This window comes from Anolis carolinensis, unplaced genomic scaffold (assembly GCF_035594765.1).
Source record: "Anolis carolinensis isolate JA03-04 unplaced genomic scaffold, rAnoCar3.1.pri scaffold_7, whole genome shotgun sequence".
Classification (NCBI taxonomy): domain Eukaryota; kingdom Metazoa; phylum Chordata; class Lepidosauria; order Squamata; family Dactyloidae; genus Anolis; species Anolis carolinensis.
The window spans coordinates 27,720,485-27,745,130 of record NW_026943818.1 but is presented as its reverse complement, the minus strand read 5'-3'; the positions used below and the strand labels follow the sequence as shown (position 1 = coordinate 27,745,130).

At 45.2% G+C, this 24,646-nt stretch overlaps 1 protein-coding gene across 2 annotated transcripts in view; it reads left to right on the top strand.

The window, feature by feature from the left end:
- The window catches only part of mtmr4 (myotubularin related protein 4), a 74,760-nt gene extending 50,462 nt beyond the window's left edge, over window positions 1-24,298 (top strand). For both annotated transcript variants that reach the window (XM_062960300.1, XM_062960301.1), the window contains 17 exons: window positions 813-902; window positions 4,668-4,784; window positions 5,323-5,405; window positions 5,693-5,859; window positions 6,115-6,211; window positions 7,879-7,992; window positions 8,177-8,373; window positions 8,767-8,895; window positions 11,054-11,165; window positions 11,266-11,461; window positions 11,704-11,889; window positions 11,974-12,144; window positions 14,977-15,131; window positions 18,047-19,199; window positions 20,175-20,285; window positions 20,379-20,467; window positions 22,468-24,298. In XM_062960300.1, the coding sequence (XP_062816370.1) occupies window positions 813-902; window positions 4,668-4,784; window positions 5,323-5,405; window positions 5,693-5,859; window positions 6,115-6,211; window positions 7,879-7,992; window positions 8,177-8,373; window positions 8,767-8,895; window positions 11,054-11,165; window positions 11,266-11,461; window positions 11,704-11,889; window positions 11,974-12,144; window positions 14,977-15,131; window positions 18,047-19,199; window positions 20,175-20,285; window positions 20,379-20,467; window positions 22,468-22,645 (3,345 nt within the window). In that variant the 3' untranslated portion in view covers window positions 22,646-24,298. The remainder of the gene's footprint in view (window positions 1-812; window positions 903-4,667; window positions 4,785-5,322; window positions 5,406-5,692; window positions 5,860-6,114; window positions 6,212-7,878; window positions 7,993-8,176; window positions 8,374-8,766; window positions 8,896-11,053; window positions 11,166-11,265; window positions 11,462-11,703; window positions 11,890-11,973; window positions 12,145-14,976; window positions 15,132-18,046; window positions 19,200-20,174; window positions 20,286-20,378; window positions 20,468-22,467) is intronic.
- Window positions 24,299-24,646: the final 348 nt, after the last annotated feature.

The following is a 24,646-nucleotide window of genomic DNA, read 5'->3' as shown; positions in this document are numbered from 1 at the left end:
ACTTTGCTTGACATCTTCTGCCAGGGCATGTTCTTCTTCTTTGACTGCTTGTTTTACTTGTAAGAGTCCTCTGCCCCCTGATCTTCTAGGTAGATATAGCCGGTCAACATCACTGTGAGGGTGCAGTGAATGATGAATGGTCATGAGTTTTCTTGTTTTTCTGTCCAAATTGTCCAGTTCCGCCTGTGTCCAATTTATAATGCCAGCAGTATATCTTGACAGGTATGGCCCAGGTGTTTATGGCCTTGATGGTATTGCCTCCATTGAGTTTGCTTTATTATTATTATTATTATTATTATTATTATTATTATTATTATTATTATTATTAAGTCTTCAGTTAGTACGCTGTCCCTCCAGAGTGGTAAGGAAGCATATGGAGCAGTCTCGAGATTGATAGTCTCTGTGTAGCCAAGTAATGGTCTCAATTTGACTTCTGTTGGGTTCTTGAGTAGTATCTGGACCGCTCTCCTTGAGTTCCATCTACCCCAGTTCAACCACGATTCGGAAACTTCAAACGCCAATTTGTTCGATTGAAGAAAGTGTTGGTGTTGGCGAGTTACGTTCAAAAACCGAATCTCGGACTCGGGCGTTACATTGATAATTGTCCTTTGTAGGCCCAAATCCGATTATGCGGGTCATGTATATATTCCATTGTGGTTTATTGTAATTGCCTGGGCTTGGCCCCACGTAAGCCACCCCGAGTCCCTTCGGGGAGATGGAGGAAGTTATTATTACTGTATTATTATAAATTATCAGTTTCAACCTAATACAGGTCGTGTTGTTGCTATGATTTTCTCTCTTTTCCAATCCAGGGTGAGGAGGGCCCTCCCAGTCTGGAATATATCCAGGCCAAGGACCTGTTCCCCCACAAAGAGCTCATCAAGGAAGAAGAATCGTTACAGGTGAGCTACCTCCACGAAAATGCAAGGGAGGAAGGTTGGGTTGTCCCGATCCATCCTATGTTCCAAGTTTGTTAGGGATTGTTGATGATAAATGGAAGCTCTTACATGTACCAGTGAGCCCAGAGAATGATGCACCACTCAGCTTTGCAGAACAAATAACACAGGAACTTTCACCGATTCTGAAAGATCAACAGAACAATGGTATTTACAATAGCCCCTCTGATTGCTTACAGTTATAAGCAAGCCTTTCTTAGTCCATGAATCTGCTTCAGTGAAGATCAGCAGCAAAAAAGGCCTCAGAAATAGTCAGGCCTCTCTGAGTACAGAGCCATCTTCTTTCCAACCAGTACTCAGAAGACTCTCTCTCTCTCTCTCTCTCTCTCTCTCTCTCTCTCTCTCTCTCACACACACACACACACACACAGAGATTTTCCAGTTAACACACATATAGTATCTTTCCAAACCCTGACTCACACACACACACACACACACACACACACACACACACACACAGAAACCTGTTCAAACCGGTTCTCCAGCAGCAGGATAGCAAGAGTTACAAACTAATTCCCAGGTCCTTGCAAACTCAGGCAATTGGCTTCATGCATTTGATTTTCCATTTAGCACACATATAGTATCTTTGCAAACCCTGACTCTCTCTCTCTCTCTCTCTCACACACACACACACACACACAGAAACCTGTTCAAACCGGTTCTCCAGCAGCAGGATACCAACAGTTACAAACTAATTCCCAAGTCCTTGCAAACTCAGGCAATTGACTTCATGCATTTGATTTTCCATTTAACACACATATAGTATCTTTGCAAACCCTGACTCTCTCTCTCTCTCTCTCTCTCTCTCTCTCACACACACACACACACACTCACACACACACACACACACACACAGACAGAAACCTGTTCAAACCGGTTCTCCAGCAGCAGGATACCAACAGTTACAAACTAATTCCCAGGTCCTTGCAAACTCAGGCAATTGGCTTCATGCATTTGATTTTCCATTTAACACACATATAGTATCTTTGCAAACCCTGACTCTCTCTCTCTCTCTCTCTCTCTCTCTCTCTCTCTCTCTCTCTCTCTCTCTCACACACACACACACACACACACACACACACACAGAAACCTGTTCAAACAGGTTCTCCAGCAGCAAGATAGCAATAGTTACAAACTAATTCCCAGATCCTTGCAAACTCAGCCTATTGGCTTCATGCATTTGATTTTCCAGTTAACACAAATATAGTATCTTTGCAAACCCTGACTCACACAAACACAGAGAAACCTATTCAAACTGGTTCTCCAGCAGCAGGATAGCAACAGTTACAAACTAATTCCCAGGTCCTTGCAAACTCAGGCAATTGGCTTCATGCGTTTGATTTTCCAGTTAACACACATATAGTATCTTTCCAAACCCTGACTCACACACACACACACACACACACACACACAGAAACCTGTTCAAACCGGTTCTCCAGCAGCAGGATAGCAAGAGTTACAAACTAATTCCCAGGTCCTTGCAAACTCAGGCAATTGGCTTCATGCATTTGATTTTCCAGTTAACACACATATAGTATTCTGGGAAACTACCACAAAGTTGAGTTAAAGCAACCACACACCTCCAATCTTGTAGTTACCGCACTCGAAAGCGGACAATTTCCTGTCCTTCCCAAAGCTGGCACGGCCCTCCTGCCTCGAGGCCACCTCAGGCAGCCTCCTGAAATAATGCAAATTGGTCATGCATGGTATAGCCGTGGCCCCGAGAGATGGGTTCAAATCCCTGCTCAGCCGTGGAAACCCGCTGGGTGGCCTCGGCCTCCAAGGAAGGCAAAGACAAACCTTCTTGGAACAAATCATGCCCGGAAAGTCCACAATAGAGTCACTATGAGCTGGAAACAACGTGAAGCCAAACTATGACAAAAGCCTTGAAGCAGGGGTCCTCAAACTTTTGCAGCAGAGGGCCGGTTCATGGTCCCTCAGACTGTTGGGGGGCCAGACTAGGATGAAATAGTCCAAAATTAGGATTGTTGTTGTTGTTGTGTGCCTTCAAGTCATTGCAGACTTAGGTCAAGTCTAAAGTTTAGGACAGGGGCCAAGTTGAGGACCTTGGGGGGCTGCATCCGGCCCATGGGCCTTAGTTTGGGGACCCCTGATCTAGACAATCTCATGAGACCATAGGTAAGCAGAGACCTCCAAGGACCATCTAAATGGACTCATAAGACCATAGGTAAGGAAAGGGATCTCCAAAGACCATCTAGATGGTTTCATAAGACCATGGGTAAACAAAGAGACCTCCAAAGACCATCTAGATGATCTCATAAGACCATGGGTAAACAAAGAGACCTCCAAAGACCATCTAGACGATCTCATAAGACCATAGGTAAGCAAAGAGACCTCCAAAGACCATCTAGATAGTCTCATAAGACCATAGGTAAGGAAAGGGACCTTCAAAGGCCATCTAGACAGTCTCATAGGACCATAGGTAAGGAAAGAGACCTCCAAAGACCATCTAGATAGTCTCATAAGACCATAGGTAAGGAAAGGGACCTTCAAAGGCCATCTAGACAGTCTCATAGGACCATAGGTAAGGAAAGAGACCTCCAAAGACCATCTAGATAGTCTCATAAGACCATAGGTAAGGAAAGGGACCTTCAAAGGCCATCTAGACAGTCTCATAGGACCATAGGTAAGGAAAGGGACCTCCAAAAGCCATCTAGATGGTCTCATAAGGCCGTAGCTAAGCAAAGAGACCTCAAAGACCATCTAGATGATCTCATAAGACCATAGGTAAGCAAAGAGACCTCCAAAGACCATCTAGACAATCTCATAAGACCATAGCTAAGCAAAAAGACCTCCAAAGACCATCTAGACAATCTCATAAGACCATAGGTAAGGAAAGGGACCTTCAAAGGCCATCTAGACGGTCTCATAGGACCATAGGTAAGGAAAGGGACCTCCAAAAGCCATCTAGATGGTCTCATAAGGCCGTAGCTAAGCAAAGAGACTTCCAAAGACCATCTAGATGGTTTCATAAGAACATAGGTAAGGAAAGGGACCCTCAAAGGCCATCTAGATGATCTCATAAGACCATCAGAAGACCATAGATAAGGAAAGGGACCCGCAAAGGCCATCTAGATGGTTTCATAAGGCCGTAGCAAAGCAGTGAGACCTTCCAAGACCATCTAGACAATCTCATAAGACCATAGGTAAGCAAAGAGACCTCTAAAGACCAGGTAGACTTAGGTCAACCCTCAGTCTAAAGTTTAGGGCAGGGGCCAGGTCAGTGACCTTGGAGGGCCGCATCCGGCCCCCGGGCCTTAGTTTGGGGAACCCTGCCTTAAAGTATATTTTCATTGTGATATCCTGGAAGCTTGTGAAGAATGGGAGAAAGGTGGTTTCGAGAACCAAAGTGTGTCCCTTCCAGTCCTAACAGCTAGAGAAACACAGCCCTGTGGGAAGTTCACATCTCCGGCACAATTTCACAGAAACTGGGAGGTGTCGAGCTTTCCTCTGAGCTGGCAAAAAAAAGGGAAGAGTACATCTATTTTTAAAATGACCAAGGTGGATTTTCTCCCGCCTCCCCAGACTTTGTTTTAGCTGGAAAAAACAAGCAGGCTTTGGATGCGGTTTTCTTCTTCGTGGTCCCTGTGAAATACGCACATATTGATGTGCGGATTCCACAGGTGATCATTCGATCCCCCATGCTTTTCCCGTGGTTCCATGGCTTCTTTGCCTCTCTCTCTTGCCCAGGTCCCATTCGCAGTGCTGCAAGGCGAAGGCGTGGAATACCTGGGCCATGCCAGCGACGCTGTCATCGCCATCTCCAACTACCGGCTCCATATCAAGTTCAAGGACTCTGTCGTCAATGTAAGTTTTGGGGGCAGTAGCTACGATATGAAAGGCTTGGGCCAGCCCCGAACCCTTCAAAAGTCAGTGCTTATATCGGTCCAGAATTGGTTGACTGAGACAAATTACCTTCCTCAGTCTCAATTCCTCTCCCGAGGAATCTGGCAGCTGCTCAGACCGCACAGGACAAACTTCACACTTCTCTGGTTTCAGCTTCTACAGCGGCTTAAACTTTATTGCAGATATATGCAGTTATTTACACAGCATGCTGGACAACGTTCAGACCAGTCCGACTACTTCAAAGACCGCTTCAGGAGAACTAGCACATTCCATACCTCCTTTATCTCAAACATGACGTATATCCTGTCACGAACATCTACGCTCTAGCAATCCATCCCCACTCTATGCATTTAACCACTGCACTACTGGATTATATACACACACGCCGACAGACAGCTTTAAACTCTAAGCACAATTTCATACTACATACATGCATTTCATCAACACCATCTACCTGTAAGTGTGGCTTTTCTCAGGCCCTCTCTTTCCGTCTTCCTAGGTGCCTTTGAGGATGATGGAAAGTGTGGAGAGCCGAGACATGTTCCAGCTTCACATTGTCTGCAAGGATTCCAAAGTCGTCAGGTGGGAGGAATTCAGGAAGAGTTGAGATTGTTTTGGGGTAGTTTGGTCCTTTACATAAAGGATGAGGGACATTTCCTCCCATCCTTCTCCTTGATCTGCAGCTTCCATCCTTTCCTGACTTCTGCCAAGCCGGTTGGGGATACTGGGATCTCCACTCTAAGGGAGGGGGACACTTTGGTTCTAAGGATTGAACTGGATTTCCTCAAAGAGGCTTCCTGAACGTCCATGACAAGAGCCACCACATCTGTCCGCCTTTCTCATTCTCTGTCCATTCCTCTCCTCCCCAGGTGCCATTTCTCCACTTTCAAGCAATGCCAGGAGTGGCTGAAGCGACTCAGCCGAGCCATCGCCCGCCCCACCAAGCCGGAAGACCTCTTTGCGTTCGCTTACCACGCCTGGTGTTTGGGGGTCTGTGCGGATGAAGAGGACCAGCATGCCCACCTATGCCGACCGGGTGAGTGCACTGTGGGCCAGGATGGATGGTTTTTCCACTTTGGGAACTTTTATCACCCAAATCCATCTCTTGTTCAGTTCCCTGTCCAGTTCATGCCTTAGATTACTGGGATGCGTTCCGCCTTTGATGAATCCAAAGAGCTGGTCCTAAGAGAGCTGTAATAACTCCCTTGTTACAACGGGTCCATTGGCCACCACTGGAATAAATTGTCTCTGGTGCCAACCAGGATTAACGTCTGTGTTGTTCCTCCGCCAGGAGACCATGTCAAGTACCGCTTCGAGATGGAGCTGGCCCGGATGGGCTTCGACCTGCAGAACGTCTGGCGGGTCTCTGACATCAACAACAACTACAAGTGAGTTGGACGGACGCTAGAGAAGGGACCGTAATCCCACAGACTTGTCCCAAAATACCCACTCTGCCTCCGTTGCAGAAGTTGCAGTCGGCATTTCATGCTGCCTTATTTTAAATGTCAGGTCTGTTAATGTGGGATTTGTGTATTGATAGTGTTTAAATGCAGTTTGTGTCTTGGTTTGTATTGCATACTGATTGCATCATCCAGAGAAGGGGTCCCCAAACTTTTTAAACAGGGGGCCAGTTCACGATCCTTCGGACCGTTGGAGGGCCGGACTATAGTTGGCCACCGAGCAATAATAATAATTAACAAAAACAACAACAACAACAACAATAATAAAGAGGGTTGGAAGAGACCCCTTGGGCCATTTAGTCCAACCCCCTTCTGCCTTTATACACCGAAAGCACAAGCACAGTACCCCTGACAGATGGCCACCCAGCCTCAATGTTGTTGTTAATAATAATAATAATAATAATAATAATAATAATAATAATAAAAAAGAGTAATAATAAAGAGGGTTGGAAGAGACCCCTTGGGCCATTTAGTCCAACCCCCTTCTGCCTTTATACACCAAAAGCACAAGCACAGTACCCCTGACAGATGGCCACCCAGCCTCAATGTTGTTAATAATAATAATAATAATAATAATAATAATAATAATAATAATAATAATAATAATAATACAGGGTTTTGGAACACAATACTCCTGACCTCACAATTGTGTTAAAAAACAAAGTATGGATTGTCGATGTTGCAATCCCAGGTGACAGAAGGATTGAGGAGAAACAACTGGAAAAGCTGACACGATATGAGGATTTGACTCTGGCACAAGCCAGTCAAGGTGGTCCCAGTGGTGATCGGCACACTGGGTGCAGTGCCTAAAGACCTTGGCCTGCACTTAAACACAATCGGCACTAACAAAATTACCATCTGCCAGCTACAGAAGGCCACCTTACTGGGATCTGCCCGCATTATTCGCCGATACATCACACAGTCCTAGACACTTGGAAAGTGTCCGACGTATGATCCAATACAACAACCAGCAGAATGTCTGCTGTGGACTCATCTTGTTGTGTTTCTAATAATAATAATAATAATAATAATAATAATAATAAGAAGAAGAAGAAGAAGAAGAAGAAGAAGAAGGGTTGGAAGAGAAGAAGAGACCCCTTGGATCATTTAGCCCAACCCCCTTCTGCCCTTGTGCCGTGGGGGCTGGATAAATGGCTTCGATGGGCCGCATCCGGCCCCCGGGCCTTAGTTTGGGGACCCCTGATCCAGAGTGTACTATAGTCTGTAAAGAGTTTATTACTGGGAAGCTGTGATGACCTTGATGTGTGGCTGGAACTGGGGAGTGTCCAGACATAAGTGTTTGTGCTTTACTGATTACATCAGTTCAGTTCTGTTCTGTTCTGCTGAGAAGTCAAGTCCTGTGTCCATTGTCTGCAGCCTGTTTGTCTTGATTATTACTGCTTACAGTAAAACTTGTATATAGTTTTACCAAAATCTCTGGGCGTCTTTTCGTTCTGCGCTCCACTGATTCCATCTAACTACTGCTACGCTGCGTAAATTACTCTGACAGAGTCTGTTCTCTAAGTTCGAGTTTTAGAATAGTTTCATATGTCCAGGTGCTGACCACAGCCTCCCTGTGTCTCCACTTTGCCCAGGTTGTGCACTAGTTACCCGCAAAAGCTCCTCGTTCCCGTCTGGATCACGGACAAAGAGCTGGAGAACGTGGCTTCCTTCCGCTCTTGGAAGCGGATCCCAGCGGTGGTGTATAGGTACAGGGCCCCTGTCTGTCCTCTAGAAGGGGGTTCTGCGCATATCGTGTTAGGAAGGGCCCCAAATCAATGCCCCTTTTTGTGGTAAACAATGGGATGGGGTGGGGTGGCTATTTGGGGATATTATTGAAACCGGGCCCTGAGCTTGCAGGGACTCAATGCAGGGCACCGTCGTCTCTTCCAGACACTTGCGCAACGGAGCAGTGATTGCCCGCTGCAGCCAGCCCGAGATCAGCTGGTGGGGGTGGCGCAACGCCGACGACGAGTACCTCGTGACCTCCATTGCCAAAGCCTGTGCCTTGAACCCAGGACAGCGCCTGGCCGGGGGGACCCCGTATTCAGGGCCCAGCGAGGGCAACGAGGCCTGCGATGCAGGGTTCGGTAAGCAGAAAAGGTCCCCCGATCTTTCATTGTTTCCATTAGCTGGGGCTGATGGGAAGTATAGTCCAAGCAGGGCCGTAGGCAAAAAAAAATTTCGGGAGGGGTTTTGAAAATTTGGGGGGGGGGGTTTGAACCCCTAGCACACACCTCTCCCCGCTACAAACCTGTCAATATCTGCTTGAAATAGTGCCTGGAGGGACTCTTAATGTTTTGCATCTCATAGACTTAGCATGGGGATTTGGTTAACCAGTTAAAATTCATGAGTAAACCAGGGTTTTTTTATAACCTGAAAAATTTCAGGGGGGGGGTTGAACCCCTAAAACCACCCCCTCGCTACAGGCCTGAGTCCAAGGTATTCAAAGGAGAGGGAATTCAGGTGGTTGTCTTTTACAGATTCGTCGTTGACGGCCTGCTCGAGCGTGGAGAGCTCGGCAACCCCGCAGAAGCTTCTGATTCTGGATGCTCGGTCATACACGGCTGCCGTCGCCAACCGAGCCAAGGGAGGAGGCTGCGAGTGCGAGGGTAAGAGCCGTGGCATTCAATTGGACTCCTTCCTTGGCATTTTTCCTGAGTAATATCTGAAAAATATACACCACGATCAAGGTTCAAAACATAGAACACAATATGTATATTTGAGCCTCATATACATAATAATGTTAACAATATTACAAACAATAATACAACTTATAACCAAATTCTGTCAGCTGTAGTGGCACACAGTCGTAACTTACAAAGATTTATAGACTGCAGTCATCCAGATTTAAATGCTACACTGAGCAGTTTTCATTATAAAACATATATTTATTTATTTATTTTTCAAACTTATATGCCGCCACTCCCCTAGGGCTCGGGGCGGCTTACAAGAACCGGCTAAAATCAACAATTTAAAAACATCTTAAAACATCTTTAAAACATCTTTTAAAATATCTTAAAAACATCCTAAAAGCACCTTTTAAAACATATATCAAACATATATCAACAAGACTCCAACCAAAGTTCGTTAGCGACACAGTATGTGTACATTCAGTCTCTCCAAATGCATGTACAGTAGTCTCACTTATCCAACGTAAACGGGCCGGCAGAACGTTGGATAAGCGAATATGTTGGATAATAAGGAGAGATTAAGGAAAAACCTATTAAACATCAAATTAGGTTATGATTTTACAAATTAAGCACCAAAACATCATGTTATACAACAAATTTGGCAGAAAAAGTAGTTCAATACACAGTAATGCTATGTAGTAATTACTGTATTTACGAATTTAGCACCAAAATATCATGATGTATTGAAAACATTGACTACAAAAATGCGTTGGATAATCCAGAACGTTGGATAAGCGAGTGTTGGATAAGTGAGACTCTACTGTAATATGCTGTAAAACTAAATATATCAGTGTACAAATCAATTCACTCAAACCTGGCTTGGAGTCAAAACAAATCAAAGTCTCTGTAGTCTTGGAGCAGTTCTTTAGGACTCCTCAGGTTGTAAATGCAGTCTTATAAAGAGCACTATCTTAGACCATTTTCCTTTTATCTCTTTAAGAAAACTTAAAGCTGAGCCAACAATACAGATATTCAAAACATTGTCGCTTACCAGATGAAGGGTTAACTGAAACTGGAGTAAACCTGGGAACCAGTAGTAAACGGCTTATGTAAACCGCTTACTTCGGCTCACAGCCAGCTACTCTAAAATAAGATCTATTTGACCATTTATTGTCAACAAACTGAAGCTACAGCTAATTGACTGCATTTACATCCTGAGGAATCCTATAGAACTGCTCCAAGACTACAGAGACTTTGATTTGTTTTGACTCCAAACCAGGTTTGAGCCAATTGATTTGCACACTGATATATTTAGTTTTACAGCATATGACATGCATTTGCAGAGACTGAATGTACACATACTGTGTCACTAACAAACTTTGGTTGGAGTCTTGTTGATATATGTTTGATATATGTTTTATAATGAAAACTGCTCTGTGTAGCATTTAAATCTGGATGATTGCAGTCTATAAATCTTTGTAAGTTACGACTGTGTGCCACTACAGCTGACAGAATTTGGTTATCAGTTGTATTATTGTTTGTAATATTAACATTATTATGTATATGATGCTCGAATATACATATTGTGTCCTATGTTTTGAACCTTTATCGTGGTGTATATTTTTCAGATATTGTTTAGAATAGACAGCTGTGCTTAGTTATTATTATTCCTGAGTAACCACCAAAGCTTTGGTGAATTTCCAGAGGAAGAAGTCGTAGAATCATAACCTCTTAAATACTCATTAGTTCATTTTTGAAGTCATAGGGAGGAGGGAGCAAGCTTGTTTTCTGCTGCCCTGCAGACTAGGACACGGAACAATGGCTTCAAACTACAGGAAAGGAGATTCCACTTGAACATCAGGAAGAACTTCCTCACTGTGAGAGCTGTTCGACAGTGGAACTCTCTCCCCCGGATTGTGGTGGAGGCTCCTTCTTTGGAGGCTTTTAAGCAGAGGCTGGATGGCCATCTGTCGGGGGTGCTTTGAATGTGATTTCCTGCTTCTTGGCAGGGGGTTGGACTGGATGGCCCATGAGGTCTCTTCCAACTCTACTATTCTATGATTCTAAGTAGTCATTCTTGCCGTAAGACCTTTGGATGGGTTCCTAGGAAACGCCCTCCCTTTGTTTTGTGTTCCAGAGTATTACCCCAACTGCGAGGTGGTCTTCATGGGCATGGCCAACATCCATTCCATCCGGAATAGCTTCCAGTACCTGCGGGCCGTCTGCAGCCAGATGCCAGACCCCAGCAAGTGAGTCTCCTTGGGGTGTGGATTCTGGGGGAGAGTGGGGTGCCTCCGTCTTGTCCTTCTCTGCGTGACCTCTCGCCCATCTCCTTGCCCCTTTTCCCAGCTGGCTCTCAGCCCTGGAGAGCACCAAGTGGCTCCAGCACCTCTCCGTCATGCTGAAGGCGGCCGTCTTGGTCGCCAACGCCGTGGACCGGGAGGGACGCCCCGTCTTGGTGCACTGCTCCGACGGCTGGGACCGCACCCCGCAGATTGTCGCCCTGGCCAAGATCCTTCTGGACCCCTACTACAGGACGATGGAGGTAGGAGAATCACGGGACCCTAGAGTTTGAAGAGACCCCAAGGGCCATCCAACCCATTCAATGGTGTCCAGATAACAGACCGTTATGTTGTGATTGCAATGAAGGCGGAAAGATAAGAGTTGAGACCACTCTATGGACTGGTTATGTTGGAGGAGAAGGGAGGGAGAAGAACATAGAGGGGTGAGTGAGTCTCCGAAGCATCCTGAGGTCCGCCTATGACATTGTGACCTTCTCCTTGGCAGGGTTTCCAAGTGTTGGTGGAATCGGACTGGCTGGATTTCGGCCACAAGTTTGCGGACCGCTGCGGCCACCAGGAGAAAGCGGAGGACCAGAACGAGCAATGCCCCGTGTTCCTCCAGTGGCTGGACTCCATCCACCAGCTCCTCAAACAGTTCCCCTGCCTTTTTGAGTTCAACGAAGCTTTCTTGGTAAGAACAAAAAGCCCGAGAAAAAAAAAAGCCCATTCCAGATCAGCAGCTCTACGTCCTTGACCGTTACGTTTCTCTCTGCAGGTGAAGCTGGTGCAGCACACCTACTCCTGCCTTTACGGGACCTTCCTCGGGAACAGCCCCTGCGAGCGCGAGATGCACAACATCGCCAAGCGGACCTGCTCTGTGTGGTCCCTGCTCCGAGCCGGCAACAAGAACTTCCACAACCTTCTCTACATCTCTGGCACGGACCAGGTGAGCGAGACTCCCGCCGTGATCGGGAATGGGCCTTGGAAAGAGGAAGGTGTCCAGGGTTGTTGTATGTCTTTCGGGCTGTGTGGCCATGTTCCAGAAGTATTCTCTCTTGACGTTTCACCCACATCTATGGCAGGCATCCTCAGAGGTTGTGAGGTATGGAGAAACTAGGCAAGGAAAGGAAAGAATATATATCTCTGGAGAGTCCAGGGTGTGGCAAGAGTCCGGCTGAGTTTTTCCTGTTGTTTTTCATCTGGGATGGCGACATCAATGATCCAAACCTTTTTCTTTTCCATAACTGTGATGTCTGGTGTGTTGTGTTCCAGAACTTTGTCAGTCTGGATCTGGAAGTCCCACAGTATCTTTGCGTGCTCATTTTCCAATACTTTTGCAGGTTTGTGATCCCACCAGTTCTTTGCTGCTGGGAGGTGGTACTTGAGGCATAAGTTCCAATGAATCATTTGGGCCAAATAGTTGTGCCTCTGTTTGTAGTCTGTCTGTGCAATTTTCTTACAGCAGCTGAGGATATGATCCATGGTTTCATCGGTTTCCTTGCACAGTACTTGAGGCATAAGTTCCAATGAATCATTTGGGCCACATAGTTGTGCCTCTGTTTGTAGTCTGTCTGTGCGATTTTCTTACAGCAGCTGAGGAGATGATCCATGGTTTCCTTGGCTTCCTTGCACAGTCTGCATTTTGGGTCATCAGCTGATTTTTCGATCTTGGCCTGAATTGCCTTTGTCCTGATGTCTTGCTCCTGGGCTGCAAGGATCAGGCCTTCTGTCTCCTTCTTCAGGGTCCCATTTGTGAGCCAGAGCCAGGTCTTCTCCTTATCAGCTTTTCCTTCAATTTTGTCAAGGAACTTTCCAGGCAATGTTTTGTTGTGCCAGCTGTCAGCTCTAGTTTGTAGTGCGGTTTTCTTGTACTGGTTTTTTGTCTGCTGTGCTTTGAGGAGTTTCTGATTTTTGACTTTTATTATTATTATTATTATTATTATTATTATTATTATTATTATTATTATTATTATTATTATTATTATTGCCAGGTATGCATTAGATTAGAAGACCCCTTAAGATACCTTCTATATTATCTTCAGTGTTGTTAGAAGTATTCTCTCCTGATGTTTTGCCCACATCTATGGCAGGCATCCTCAGAGGCTGTGTGGCATGGATAAACTAGGAAAGGAAAAAATATATACAGTAGAGTCTCACTTATCCAACATAAATGGGCCAGCAGAACGTTGGATAAGCGAATATGTTGGATAATAAGGATGGATTAAGGAAAAGCTATTAAACATCAAATTAGGATATGATTTTACAAATTAAGCCCCAAAACATCATTTTATACAACAAATTTGACAGAAAAAGCAGTTCAATATGCAGTAATGCTATGTAGTAATTACTGTATTTACGAATTTAGCACCAAAATATCACGATGTATTGAAGACATTGACTACAAAAATGTGTTGGATTATCCAGAACATTGGATAAGTGAGTGTTGGATAAGTAAGACTCTACTGTCATTGTATATTTATATTACATGTAATATTAGTAATAATATTGCAGTATAGTTGTGTAACACAATATAGTAATATATAAGGTTTATATTGTGCTATGCTAATAACATAATATATTGTATATACATATAATATGGATAATAATATTACAATGTAATACAATATAATAATTCACTATTATAATTGTATATATTACATATAATATTAGTAATAATATTGCAGTATAGTCATATAGCACAATATAGTAATATACAATTCTTATATTGTGCTATGCTAATATTGTAATATACTGTATTCGATGTACAGTAGAGTCTCACTAATCCAAGCCTCGCTTATCCAAGCCTCTGGATAATCCAAGCCATTTTTGTAGTCAATGTTTTCAATATATCGTGATATTTTGGTGCTAAATTCATAAATACAGTAATTACAACATAACATTACTGCGTATTGAACTACTTTTTCTGTCAAATTTGTTGTATAACATGATGTTTTGGTGCTTAATTTGTAAAATCATAACCTAATTTGATGTTTAATAGGCTTTTCCTTAATCCCTCCTTATTATCCAAGTTATTCGCTTATCCAAGCTTCTGCCGGCCCGTTTAGCTTGGATTAGTGAGACTCTACTGTACTATATACTTGTAAGCTGCCCTATGTAGTAATTACTGTATTTACGAATTTAGCACCAAAATATCATGATGTATTGAAAACATTGACTACAAAAATGTGTTGGATAATCCAGAACATTGGATAAGTGAGTGTTGGATAAGTGAGACTCTACAGTATCTGTGGAGAGTCCACAGGGTGTGGCAAGAGTCCTTTGTCACTGGGAAGCCAGCATCAATGTTTCAGTTAATCACCCTAATTAGCATTGGAAAGGTTTTGTCTCTTGCCTGGGGGGCATCCTTTGTTCAGTCATTGAAGTCAAAAATCAGAAACTCCTCAAAGCACAGCAGACAAAAAACCAGTACAAGAAAACCGCACTACAAACTAGAGCTGACAGCTGGCACAACAAAACATTGCATGGAAAGTTCCTTGACAAAATTGAAGGAAAATCTGACAAGGAGAAGACCTGGCTCTGCCCTCAGAGTGTTGGTTTCCATCTACTGTTTTGATTTTAGATTTTTTTAAATACTGGTAGCCAGATTTTGTTCATTTTCATGGTTTCTTCCTTTCTGTTGAAGTTGTCCACATGCTTGTGGATTTCAATGGCTTCTCTGTGTAGTCCGACATGATAGTTGTTGGAATGGTCCAGCATTTCTGTGTCCATTGTTTCCTGAAGGTGTCTATTGTTTCCCCTGACTCTCGCTTTCTGCCAGGTGCTGCACCCGGTCTGCCACGTCCGAGCCCTGCACCTTTGGACCGCCGTCTATCTCCCGGCGTCGTCCCCTTGCCCTCTGGGAGAGGAGCGCATGGACCTCTACTTGCCTTCGGGGTCCCAGAGCCAGGAGTTCAGCAGCAGGTCACTCGACAGGTGAGGGAAAGGATGCTTGAGCCCAGTTCTCGCAGTTCACGTCCACTGTAACATCCAGGTTTATCCCAGGCATGCGGGTGTTTTGGACTTCATTTCCTTTTTTTTTTTTTTTGAAAATAAATTTTTATTGAAATTTCCTTTTAAGTATGGGGTTATCTCTTTTTGGAAGGTATTGTAGTAGGTCACCGTTAGTCCATCTGGGCCTGGGGCTTTGTTCGTTTTCATACTTTTTATGGCTTTTATTATTTCCCCTTCTGTAATCTCTTTATTTAATTCTTCTCTCTGTTCTTCTGAAATTCTTTGTATACTACACTGTTCTATATATTCTGTTATCTTTTCTTTGTTTATCTGTTCATCTTGATATAACTTTTTATAGAATTTTGCAAATTTGTTCCTAATTTCTTCTTCCTGAGTGTATATCTTATCTCCTTCCTTTAATTTTGTCACAAAAGTGGCTTCTCTTTTTTTCCGCAATTTCTTCGTCAGCCATCTTCCCGGCTTGTTTGCGTTTTGAAAATAGTCCTGTTTTATATATTTAAGTTGTTTTGCTCTTTCCTCCATCTCTAGGTATTCTCTTTGCTTGTGTAGTAGTTGCAAATTCCTTTGTGCGTTTTCGTTTGGGTTCCTCTTTAGTATTTCCTCCTCTTTATTAATTTTTCCCATTATTTTTTCGAATTCCTGCATTCTCATTTTTTTCTTTAATGCTTTTTGTTGGATAAAGTTCCCCCTCATTACCGCCTTACTGGCGTCCCATACTGTATATAGGTGTACTTCTGATGTGTCATTTTGACTGAAATACTCTATTAGTAACTTTCTATTTTTTTCAATATCTTCTTCTCTTTTTAATAAGTTGTCATCCAATTTCCATCTCACCGTTTTTTTTGAGTTGTAAATTTTTAGTTCAATCGGACAGTGGTCCGAATCCAGTCTCGGTAGGATCTTTATCTTTTTTATTTTTGTTGTTAGAGATTTTGACGTCCAGACCATATCGATTCTAGACCAGGTTTTATGCCTGGTCGAATAGAAAGTATAATCCCTCGTCTTTTCGTTTTTCTCTCTCCAGGCGTCCACCAGGTTTAGATCTTTTAACATATTTAACATTTGTTTTGGGAGGTTACCCGAATTACTTGTTTTGCCTTTCTTCTTCCCTGATTCTTTACTTCTATCTATTCTTCCGTCTATAACTCCATTGTAGTCCCCTACAATCATTAGTTGATCAAATTCCTGATTATTTATATTTTCTTGGAGCTTGTCTATAAATATCTTTTTTGAGTCGTTCGGCGCATAAATGTTGCATATTAGTGTCTTTACATTCCATATCGTAATATTTACTCCTACAAATTGAAATTTCCAATAAGGTTTACAGCGAGAGTATGAAAACAAAGAGGTTATTAGGGGAAAAGGTGAGGGATGTGAATAGAAACAAAGAAAAAAGAGTAAGGGGAAGGAACAACCGACACAAACCCTCCCCCCCAAATTAAAACGATCACCCAATACAATAAGAAGGAAGACGGACAAAAAAAAAACCCACAAAAAAATAGCAATATATATACAGTACAGTAGTCTCACTTATCCAAGCTAAATGGGCCGGCAGAAGCTTGGATAAGCGAATATCTTGGATAACAAGGAGGGATTAAGGAAAAGCCTATTAAACATCAAATTAGGTTATGATTTTACAAATGAGGCACCAAAACATCATGTTAGACAACAAATTTGACAGAAAAAGTAGTTCAATACGCAGTAATGCTATGTAGTAATTACTGTATTTATGAATTTAGCACCAAAATATCACGATATATTGAAAACATTGACTACAAAAATGCGTTGGATTATCCAGAGGCTTGGATAAGTGAGACTCTACTGTATATCTATATAGACGTATCTATATATATAAATGAATGATGGCATCGCGGCGACCAACAAAACAACCAAACTACAGGCCCCCAACCTCAAAATTTGACAACACAACCCATCATCCACACCTCTAGGTTGATACAACAAAAAGAAAAGAAAAATAAAGTCCTAATTAGAGGGAAAGGAATAATTGTTTTTATCCAATTGCTGCCAGTTAGAGGACTAATCTCTGCCCACTTGGTCTCCTAGCAACCCACTCAGCCCAGGGGACAGGCACAGTTAGGCCTCTTCCACAGATTATCTAATTTGAACTGGATTATATGGCAGTGTAGACTCAAGGCCCTTCCATACAGCTATATAACCCATTTATAATGGACTTAATGTCAGGGGAAAAACTTTACCTTTTACCTTAACTACCACCAATTCCTCAATACTTTATTTCCCATAACACCATATTTCGCCACAGCAACATGTGGCCAGGCACAGCTAGTATATATATATATGTATGTATATATATATGTATAAATAATGAAACAAAGATACAAATAAAATATAGTAAAATTGACTTCCATCTCATACACAGATACTTTACATCTTCTTGCGTTTGATCTATTACCACTGGATATTCATTTAAATTAACATCGTCATTTGTTTTTCTCTTAGATAGTTTTTTATCAAGTCCCAATTTGTTTTCCTTTTTGGTATGCCATTATTATTTTTTAGTAAATACGTCAATTTATCCATATTCATAATTTCCAACACCTTATTTAACCAGCAGCTTAGTTCGGGGGTTTCTTTATTTTTCCAATGTTTTGCATATATCATTCTTGCCGCCGTGGTGAGGTAGTTAAACAGGATTTCTTTATTTTTATCTTTTTCAATTTCAGCTGTTTCATTATAATCAGTACCACAGTGTTCTTGTTCCATTTCATCTGAAAATTTCTCAGCCTTATTGCAAAATTTTCAGTGCCTTCAACAGGCTTCTTGCAAGTTTTATTTCACACTCAGCTTTGTGAGTTTCCTAAACGTTCACCCCATCCTCCTGTCTTCTCTGTTTCCAGGTTACCAAAGACCCGATCCATGGACGACCTCCTCTCAGCCTGTGACCCCGGCAGCCTTCTGACCCGCACCTCGAGTGACCCCAACCTCAACAACCACTGTCAGGAGGTCAGGGTGGGCCTGGAGCCCCGGCACCCCAATGCTGAGGAAGTCGCCATAGTGGACAAAGAGAGCTTGGCCGAGGAGCCGCCTCAGGCAGCAGAGCAGCAGCACGAACCCCCTGCCCTCCATCTTGGCGGCATTTCGGACCCTTGTCAACTGCAGGACTGCGGGACAATCACCCAACCATCAAGCAGCTCATCTTCGGAGGCAGGCGAAAGAGTAGGCGAGATGGATCCCGTTGCAGCACCGGTTCCTTTGGGGCAGAAGAATAGTGGCCTGAATTCGACCAGAACGGAAGAGCTGTTGGAAAAGCTTTCTGGTCTGGAACCCAAGGGCTCTTGGGAACCCTTCGTTCTCCCCCCGGCGGAGCCCTCCCTCCGGCCGTCCCCGCGAGCGCCTGGTTTTGGGAACCCGCCGGCCCTGAGCGTCCGGAGGCAGGAAGCCCCGTCCTGTCGCAAGGAAGAGGAGGAGGAGGAGGAGGAAGAGGGCAAGCGGGGCCACCACCCGGCGGGGAAGGCCCCGCCCGAATGGTGGCGCAAAGCGGTCTCCCAGAGCCAGATGAGTGACTTCTCCCTCCTAGGTGCCAACTGGGACAGTTTCCAAGGGATGGGGGCCTCTCTCCCAGGCGGGGACGGGGCCCCGAGGCGGCTCCTCTCCTACGGCTGCTGCAGCAAGCGCCGCCACCTCTGGGCCTCGGGACTCGGCCTCAGCGGGCAGTGGCCTTCCAAGGATGGAGCCAGGCTCCCTTCTGGCCCTCACTGCCCAGGGAAGACTGCCCGGCCGTGGCTGCCCTGCCACTTGAAGCAGGCCCTGGGCCCTAAGCCCTCGGCCCCCAGCAGCCCCTCGCCAGCGCCGCCCGCTTTCTACCTGGACGACGACGGGCTGCCCTTCCCCACGGACGTGGTCCAGCACCGGCTGCGGCAGATCGAGGCCACCTACAAGCAGGAAGTGGAGCAGCTGCGCAGGCAGGTCCGGGAGCTCCAACTCCGGCTGGACATCCGCCATTGCTACGCTCCCCCTGCCGAGCCCCAGATGGACTACGAGGACGACTTTGTAAGTGCCCCTCCCTCTCCATCATGGGTTTGGACAGATTTCCTTGCAATCCACCCCATCAGAAAAGGTCCTTCCAGCATGCCCTGGATGGGCATAGATCAGTGGTTCTCAACCTGTGGGTCCCGAGGTGTTTTGGCCTACAACTCCCAGAAATACGAGGGCTATCCAGAAAATAGGCTACGTTTTGGATTTTAAAAAGGACAAAGTATAGAATAAATCATGTACCATATGCAGCTGAAAGACACATCCCAAAACTACAATCTCATGTAATTCCCATTTAAATGTAGCCACGTTTCTTATAGATAAATCAGTTTGAAAAGTACTGCACTAGTAAATTCCCCGCCTCTCTCCTCCGCTTCCAACAATGGGGGCGTGGCTGGCAGCCCAGCGTTTTGGCTATGCTGCAGGGAGGGAGAAGGAGCAGGAGCCGAGGACACAGGCGGGGAATTTACTAGTGCAGTACTTTTCAAACTGATTTATCTATAAGAAACGTGGCTACATTTAAATGGGAATTACATGAGATTGTAGTTTTGGGATGTGTCTTTCAGCTGCATATGGTAAATGATTTATTCTATACTTTGTCCTTTTTAAAATCCAAAACGTAGCCTATTTTCTGGATAGCCCTCGTAATTCAATGTAGTCTTCTTGGGAGGTTTTGAAACAAAGGCTTGGATGGCTTGGATTTGGGTGTTCCTCAATGGCAAGAGTTGGACTGGATGGCCCTTGGGGTCTCTTCATATTGGTTCTATTGGGAGATAGCTTAGTGGCCAACCACATGCTTTGCCGGCAGTGTTTTCCAATTCTGGCATCTTGACTGCAAAAAATCAGATGCGGAAAGCAATGCAGAAATCCCTGCCAATCAGAACAAGCCGTACTGGCCTGGGAAGGAAAGCAGCTAGAGTTGTTTTTCTGGAGCTGAAGAAGGTAGGGGTTCCCTCAAAGAGAAGCTGACGTTTGTTGCGGCTTCCGTTGCAGACTTGCCTGAAGGAGTCGGACGGGAGCGAAAACGAGGACTTCTATTCCGACCACAGCGAGGACTGTCTGTCTGAAACGAGCTGGGAGCCAGTTGACAAAAGAGAAACAGAGGTATAGCATCTTGAGAGCTGCTGCTGATCATGAATGTGTCTATTTTCTCAGGGATTTCAAGATCATCTCATTCCCCCTCTTGATTTCTTGCAGGTCACACGTTGGGTTCCAGACCACATGGCCTCGCACTGCTTTAACTGCGACTGTGAGTTCTGGCTAGCCAAACGCAGGCATCATTGCAGGTAAGGCACAGCAATTTATTATTTATTTACAGCATTTATATTCCGCCCTTCTCACCCCGAAGGGGACTCAGGGCAGATCACATTACACATATAGGCAAACATTCAATGCCTTTTTAACATAGAACAGACAAGACATAGGCTCCGAGCGGGCCTCGAACTCATGACCTCCTGGTCAGAGTGATTCATTGCAGCTGGTTGCAGCTGGCTTGCTCTCCAGCCGGCGCCACACCCAATGTCACAGTTGATCCTCTCCGCATCTCTTCTTCGATGAGGAAGAGAAGGAGCTGGGGCAGGGAGATTGGGTGGAAAGGGAACTAGAGGGGCACAAACCCATCAGGAAATCTTAGAATCTCTTTTCCGACAATTTGAATCTACGGCTCCGTTGTGCCCTAGTCTCTGGAGCTGCTGCTTGGCTCCTCCTTTCAGATAGTGAAACATGGCTTTCGTGTTCTCGTTTGGCCTTCCTTTCTCCAAGCCACTTCTCAAGGATTTGTAGATTCCAGGCCTTAATTTTGATCTCCCTTCTCTAGACAGGTCCACCCAGAACACAAGATCATCCGAGATGAGATCTACCAAAGCAGAATAGAGTAGGACTGTGACTTCTCTATCTAGACCAGGGGTCCCCAAACTAAGGCCCGTGGGCCAGATTCAGCCCTCCAAGGTCATTGACCTGGCCCCTGCCCTAAACTTTAGACTTAGGGTTGACCTAAGTCTACCTGGTCTTTGGAGGTCTCTTTGCTTACTTATGGCCTTATGAGATTGTCTAGATGGTCTTTGAAGGTCTCTTTGCTTAGCTACAGCCTTATGAGACCATCTAGATGGCTTTTGGAGGTCACTTTCCTTACCTATGGTTTTATGAGATGGTCTAGATGGCCTTTGAGGGTCCCTTTCCTTACCTATAGTTTTATGAGATTGTGTTGATGGCCTTTGGGGACGCCTCTCCTTACCTATGGTCTTATGAGACCATCTAGATGGTCTTTGGAGGTCCCTTTCCTTACCTATTGTTATATGAGACCGTCCAGATGGCCTTTGAGGGTCCCTTTCCTTACCTATAGTTTTATGAGATTGTGTTGATGGCCTTTGGGGACGCCTCTCCTTACCTATGGTCTTATGAGACCATCTAGATGGTCTTTGGAGGTCCCTTTCCTTACCTATTGTTATATGAGACCGTCCAGATGGCCTTTGAGGGTCCCTTTCCTTACCTATAGTTTTATGAGATTGTGTTGATGGCCTTTGGGGACACCTCTCCTTACCTATGGTCTTATGAGACCATCTAGATGGTCTTTGGAGGTCTCTTTGCTTACCTATAGTCTTGAGATCGTCTAGATCAGAGGTCCCCAAACTAAGATGTGGCCCCCCCAAGGTCATTGACCTGGCCCCTGTCCTAAACTTCAGACTTAGGGTTGACCTAAGTCTGAAATGACTTGAAGGCACACAACAACAACAATAGTCTAATTTTGGACTATTTCATCATAGTCCGGCCCCCCAACAGTCTGAGCGACTGTGAATCGGCCCTCCAGTCTGAGCGACTGTGAGGGCTGTTCGGCAGTGGAACTCTCTCCCCCAGACTGTGGTGGAGGCTCCTTCTTTGGAAGCTTTTAAGCAGAGGCTGGATGGTCATCTGTTGGGGGTGCTTTGAATGCGATTTCCTGCTTCTTAGTGGGGGGTTGGACTAGATGGCCCATGAGGTCTCTTCCAACTCTACTATTCTATGATTCTATGATTCCACTTTAAAAGTTTAAGGACCTCTGATCTAGACACTAGACTCCCACTGATGCAGTCCTTACCTTCCGGGGTTTTTGGACTTCAACTCCCACAATTTCTAACACCCTGGAGGGCCAAAGTTTGCCCGTGCCTGCTCTAGAGTCACACTGTTGGCTTACGTTCATCTCGTGGTCCACTAAGACTCCTAACTTTCTTTCATATCTTAGTATAGCCACCTCTTTCAAATCACCTCCGCCCCGGTGTCATATCTGCCGTCCTCGTTCTTTTGCCCGCAGGAACTGTGGGAACGTCTTCTGTGCCGGCTGCTGCCACCTCAAGCTGCCCATTCCAGACCAGCAGCTCTACGACCCGGTCCTGGTCTGCAACTCCTGCTACGACCACATCCAGGTCTCCCGCGCTCGGGAGCTGATGAGCCAGCACTTGAAGAAGCCCATCGCCACGGCATCCAGTTGAAGGCCGAACGAAGGCCGAGCGAGCCCAGCCGGGCCTTTCCCCTCACTTTTGGCAGACTGGAAGAAGGAGGAAGAGGAGGAGCGGAAGGCTGCTCCTGTGGCAGCCGAGGAGGTCGGTTAGCGCAGCACTTGGTCACCAAGCCGCGCAGGCACGTGTCGGCCGTTTCTCTCCCAACCACCCCCCCGACCCTGACTCGATGCCCCGTTCGTTGTGTATTGGAAACTGGATTAAAAAAAAACATGTGATACGGCCCGCGCTGTGGTACTGTTGGTGGTGGTCCGAAGGCCTGAGGGGCTCCATTCGAGACTGGTTGTGTTTTTCCTTCGGAGGGTTGATCTAAGTTCATCTTTCGATGCTGTATCTTTTTTGGTGGAGGGAAGGCTTGGTCTTACTCAGCGGTGTCCATACTCCAAACTTTGTATAAAGGGATGTCAGTAGGAGGAGACTTTCTGAAGGGGTTCCGTTTCCAGCTCAGAAGTCAGCCAAGTTGCATTTCAACTCACCTTTCCTTCTCCATATTGCAAAGGCGAGAAGGTTGAATTGCGCATGGACAAGAGTGCGAGGGATTGATTGATTGGCGCATTTCAGTCGTTTCGAGACTGCCAGCAAATAAGATCTTCGCAAAATCCCTGACTGGGAATAGACTGTTGAAAGCAGCGTTTGGTTTGGACTTGCTCCCTGTCTCGTCTGCTGTGGCTATATCAAGCAGTGGTTTCCCCCCTTGGTTATCTTCCGGGGGGAGATGCCCCGATCCCCTTTCTTGCCGCACTTGTCTCTCCCTTCTTTTGGGTTGCATTTCTATTCCCGAGGGCAGGCTTTTGTGGGATTTCTAGACCTCCCGGAATGTGCTTTTCCGTGCGCTTCTCGAGGGTTTCCAGTCCAAACTGCTGCTAATGTTATTTCTTTCTGCACTTAGTAAATGAAAGGAAGGGAGGGGGTGCCAGTTTTTTTGAGAGCGAAGGGACGCTGGTAAAGCAGAAGATGCAAAGGACAACACAGACCATAATCCACCAACATCCAGAACGCGTTCCAGTCCATTCCAACATCAGTCGGTAAGCTGACTTGGCGAAATGCCTTCTGGTTCATGTGATGAGTATGGCCTTCAAATGTGACCGGGCCGCACTTCCCATCATCCCTTGCCATGTTGTTGCTTGGTGATGGCTGATGGGAGTTGTAGTCCTGTATCTGGAAGACTGCATATCTGCCCCCAACATACATCAAGACTTTTCTTGCTCTTCTTGGAATGCAGTTGACATTTCCGCTTCTCTCCGTGATTTTGTCCTCGACAGAAAGGAAAAAAAAACCCGAAAGAATCGGCCATATACTCCGAACTTTGTATAAATAAAGGGATGTAAGTAAGGAGGAGAGTTTCGACTCCGTTCCATTTTCCAGCTCATTTTGCACAGATGTGAAAAACGCAAGGGAGGAATTGTAGAGCAGGCAGGGCCCCTCGAAGTTGGCCGCGGGGAGATCCAAGCTGCTTTTTGGCGCTCGTGAATCCGTGTCTCTTGTCTTTCAAGCGAAACAAAACGGGGAGGGGGGATAAAAAGAAATGACGACGACCCGACGACTCCAAAACGAGATCAGTAGCTTTGTGACAAAACAATGTGCTGTAAGAAATTCAATACAGTGGAATAAAATCTCTATATTAGTGCTGCTTTGTTGGGACGTGTTATTTGACTCCGAAGGGCCATTTTTTCTGTGAAAGTAAGGCCTAGTTTATCCCCCTTTGAAAGTGAGGCCCAGTTTATCTTTGAAAGTGAAAGGCCTAGTTTACCCCCATTTGAAAGCAAAAGTAAGGCCAAGATGAAAGAGGCCTAGTTTATCCCCCTTTGAAAGCAAAAGTAAGGCCAAGATGGAAATGAGGCCTAGTTTACTCCCATTTGAAAGCAAAAGTAAGGCCAAGATGAAAGTGAGGCCTAGTTTACCCCATGTGAAAGCAAAAGTAAGGCCAAGATGAAAGTGAGGCCTAGTTTACTCCCATTTGAAAGTGAAAGGCCT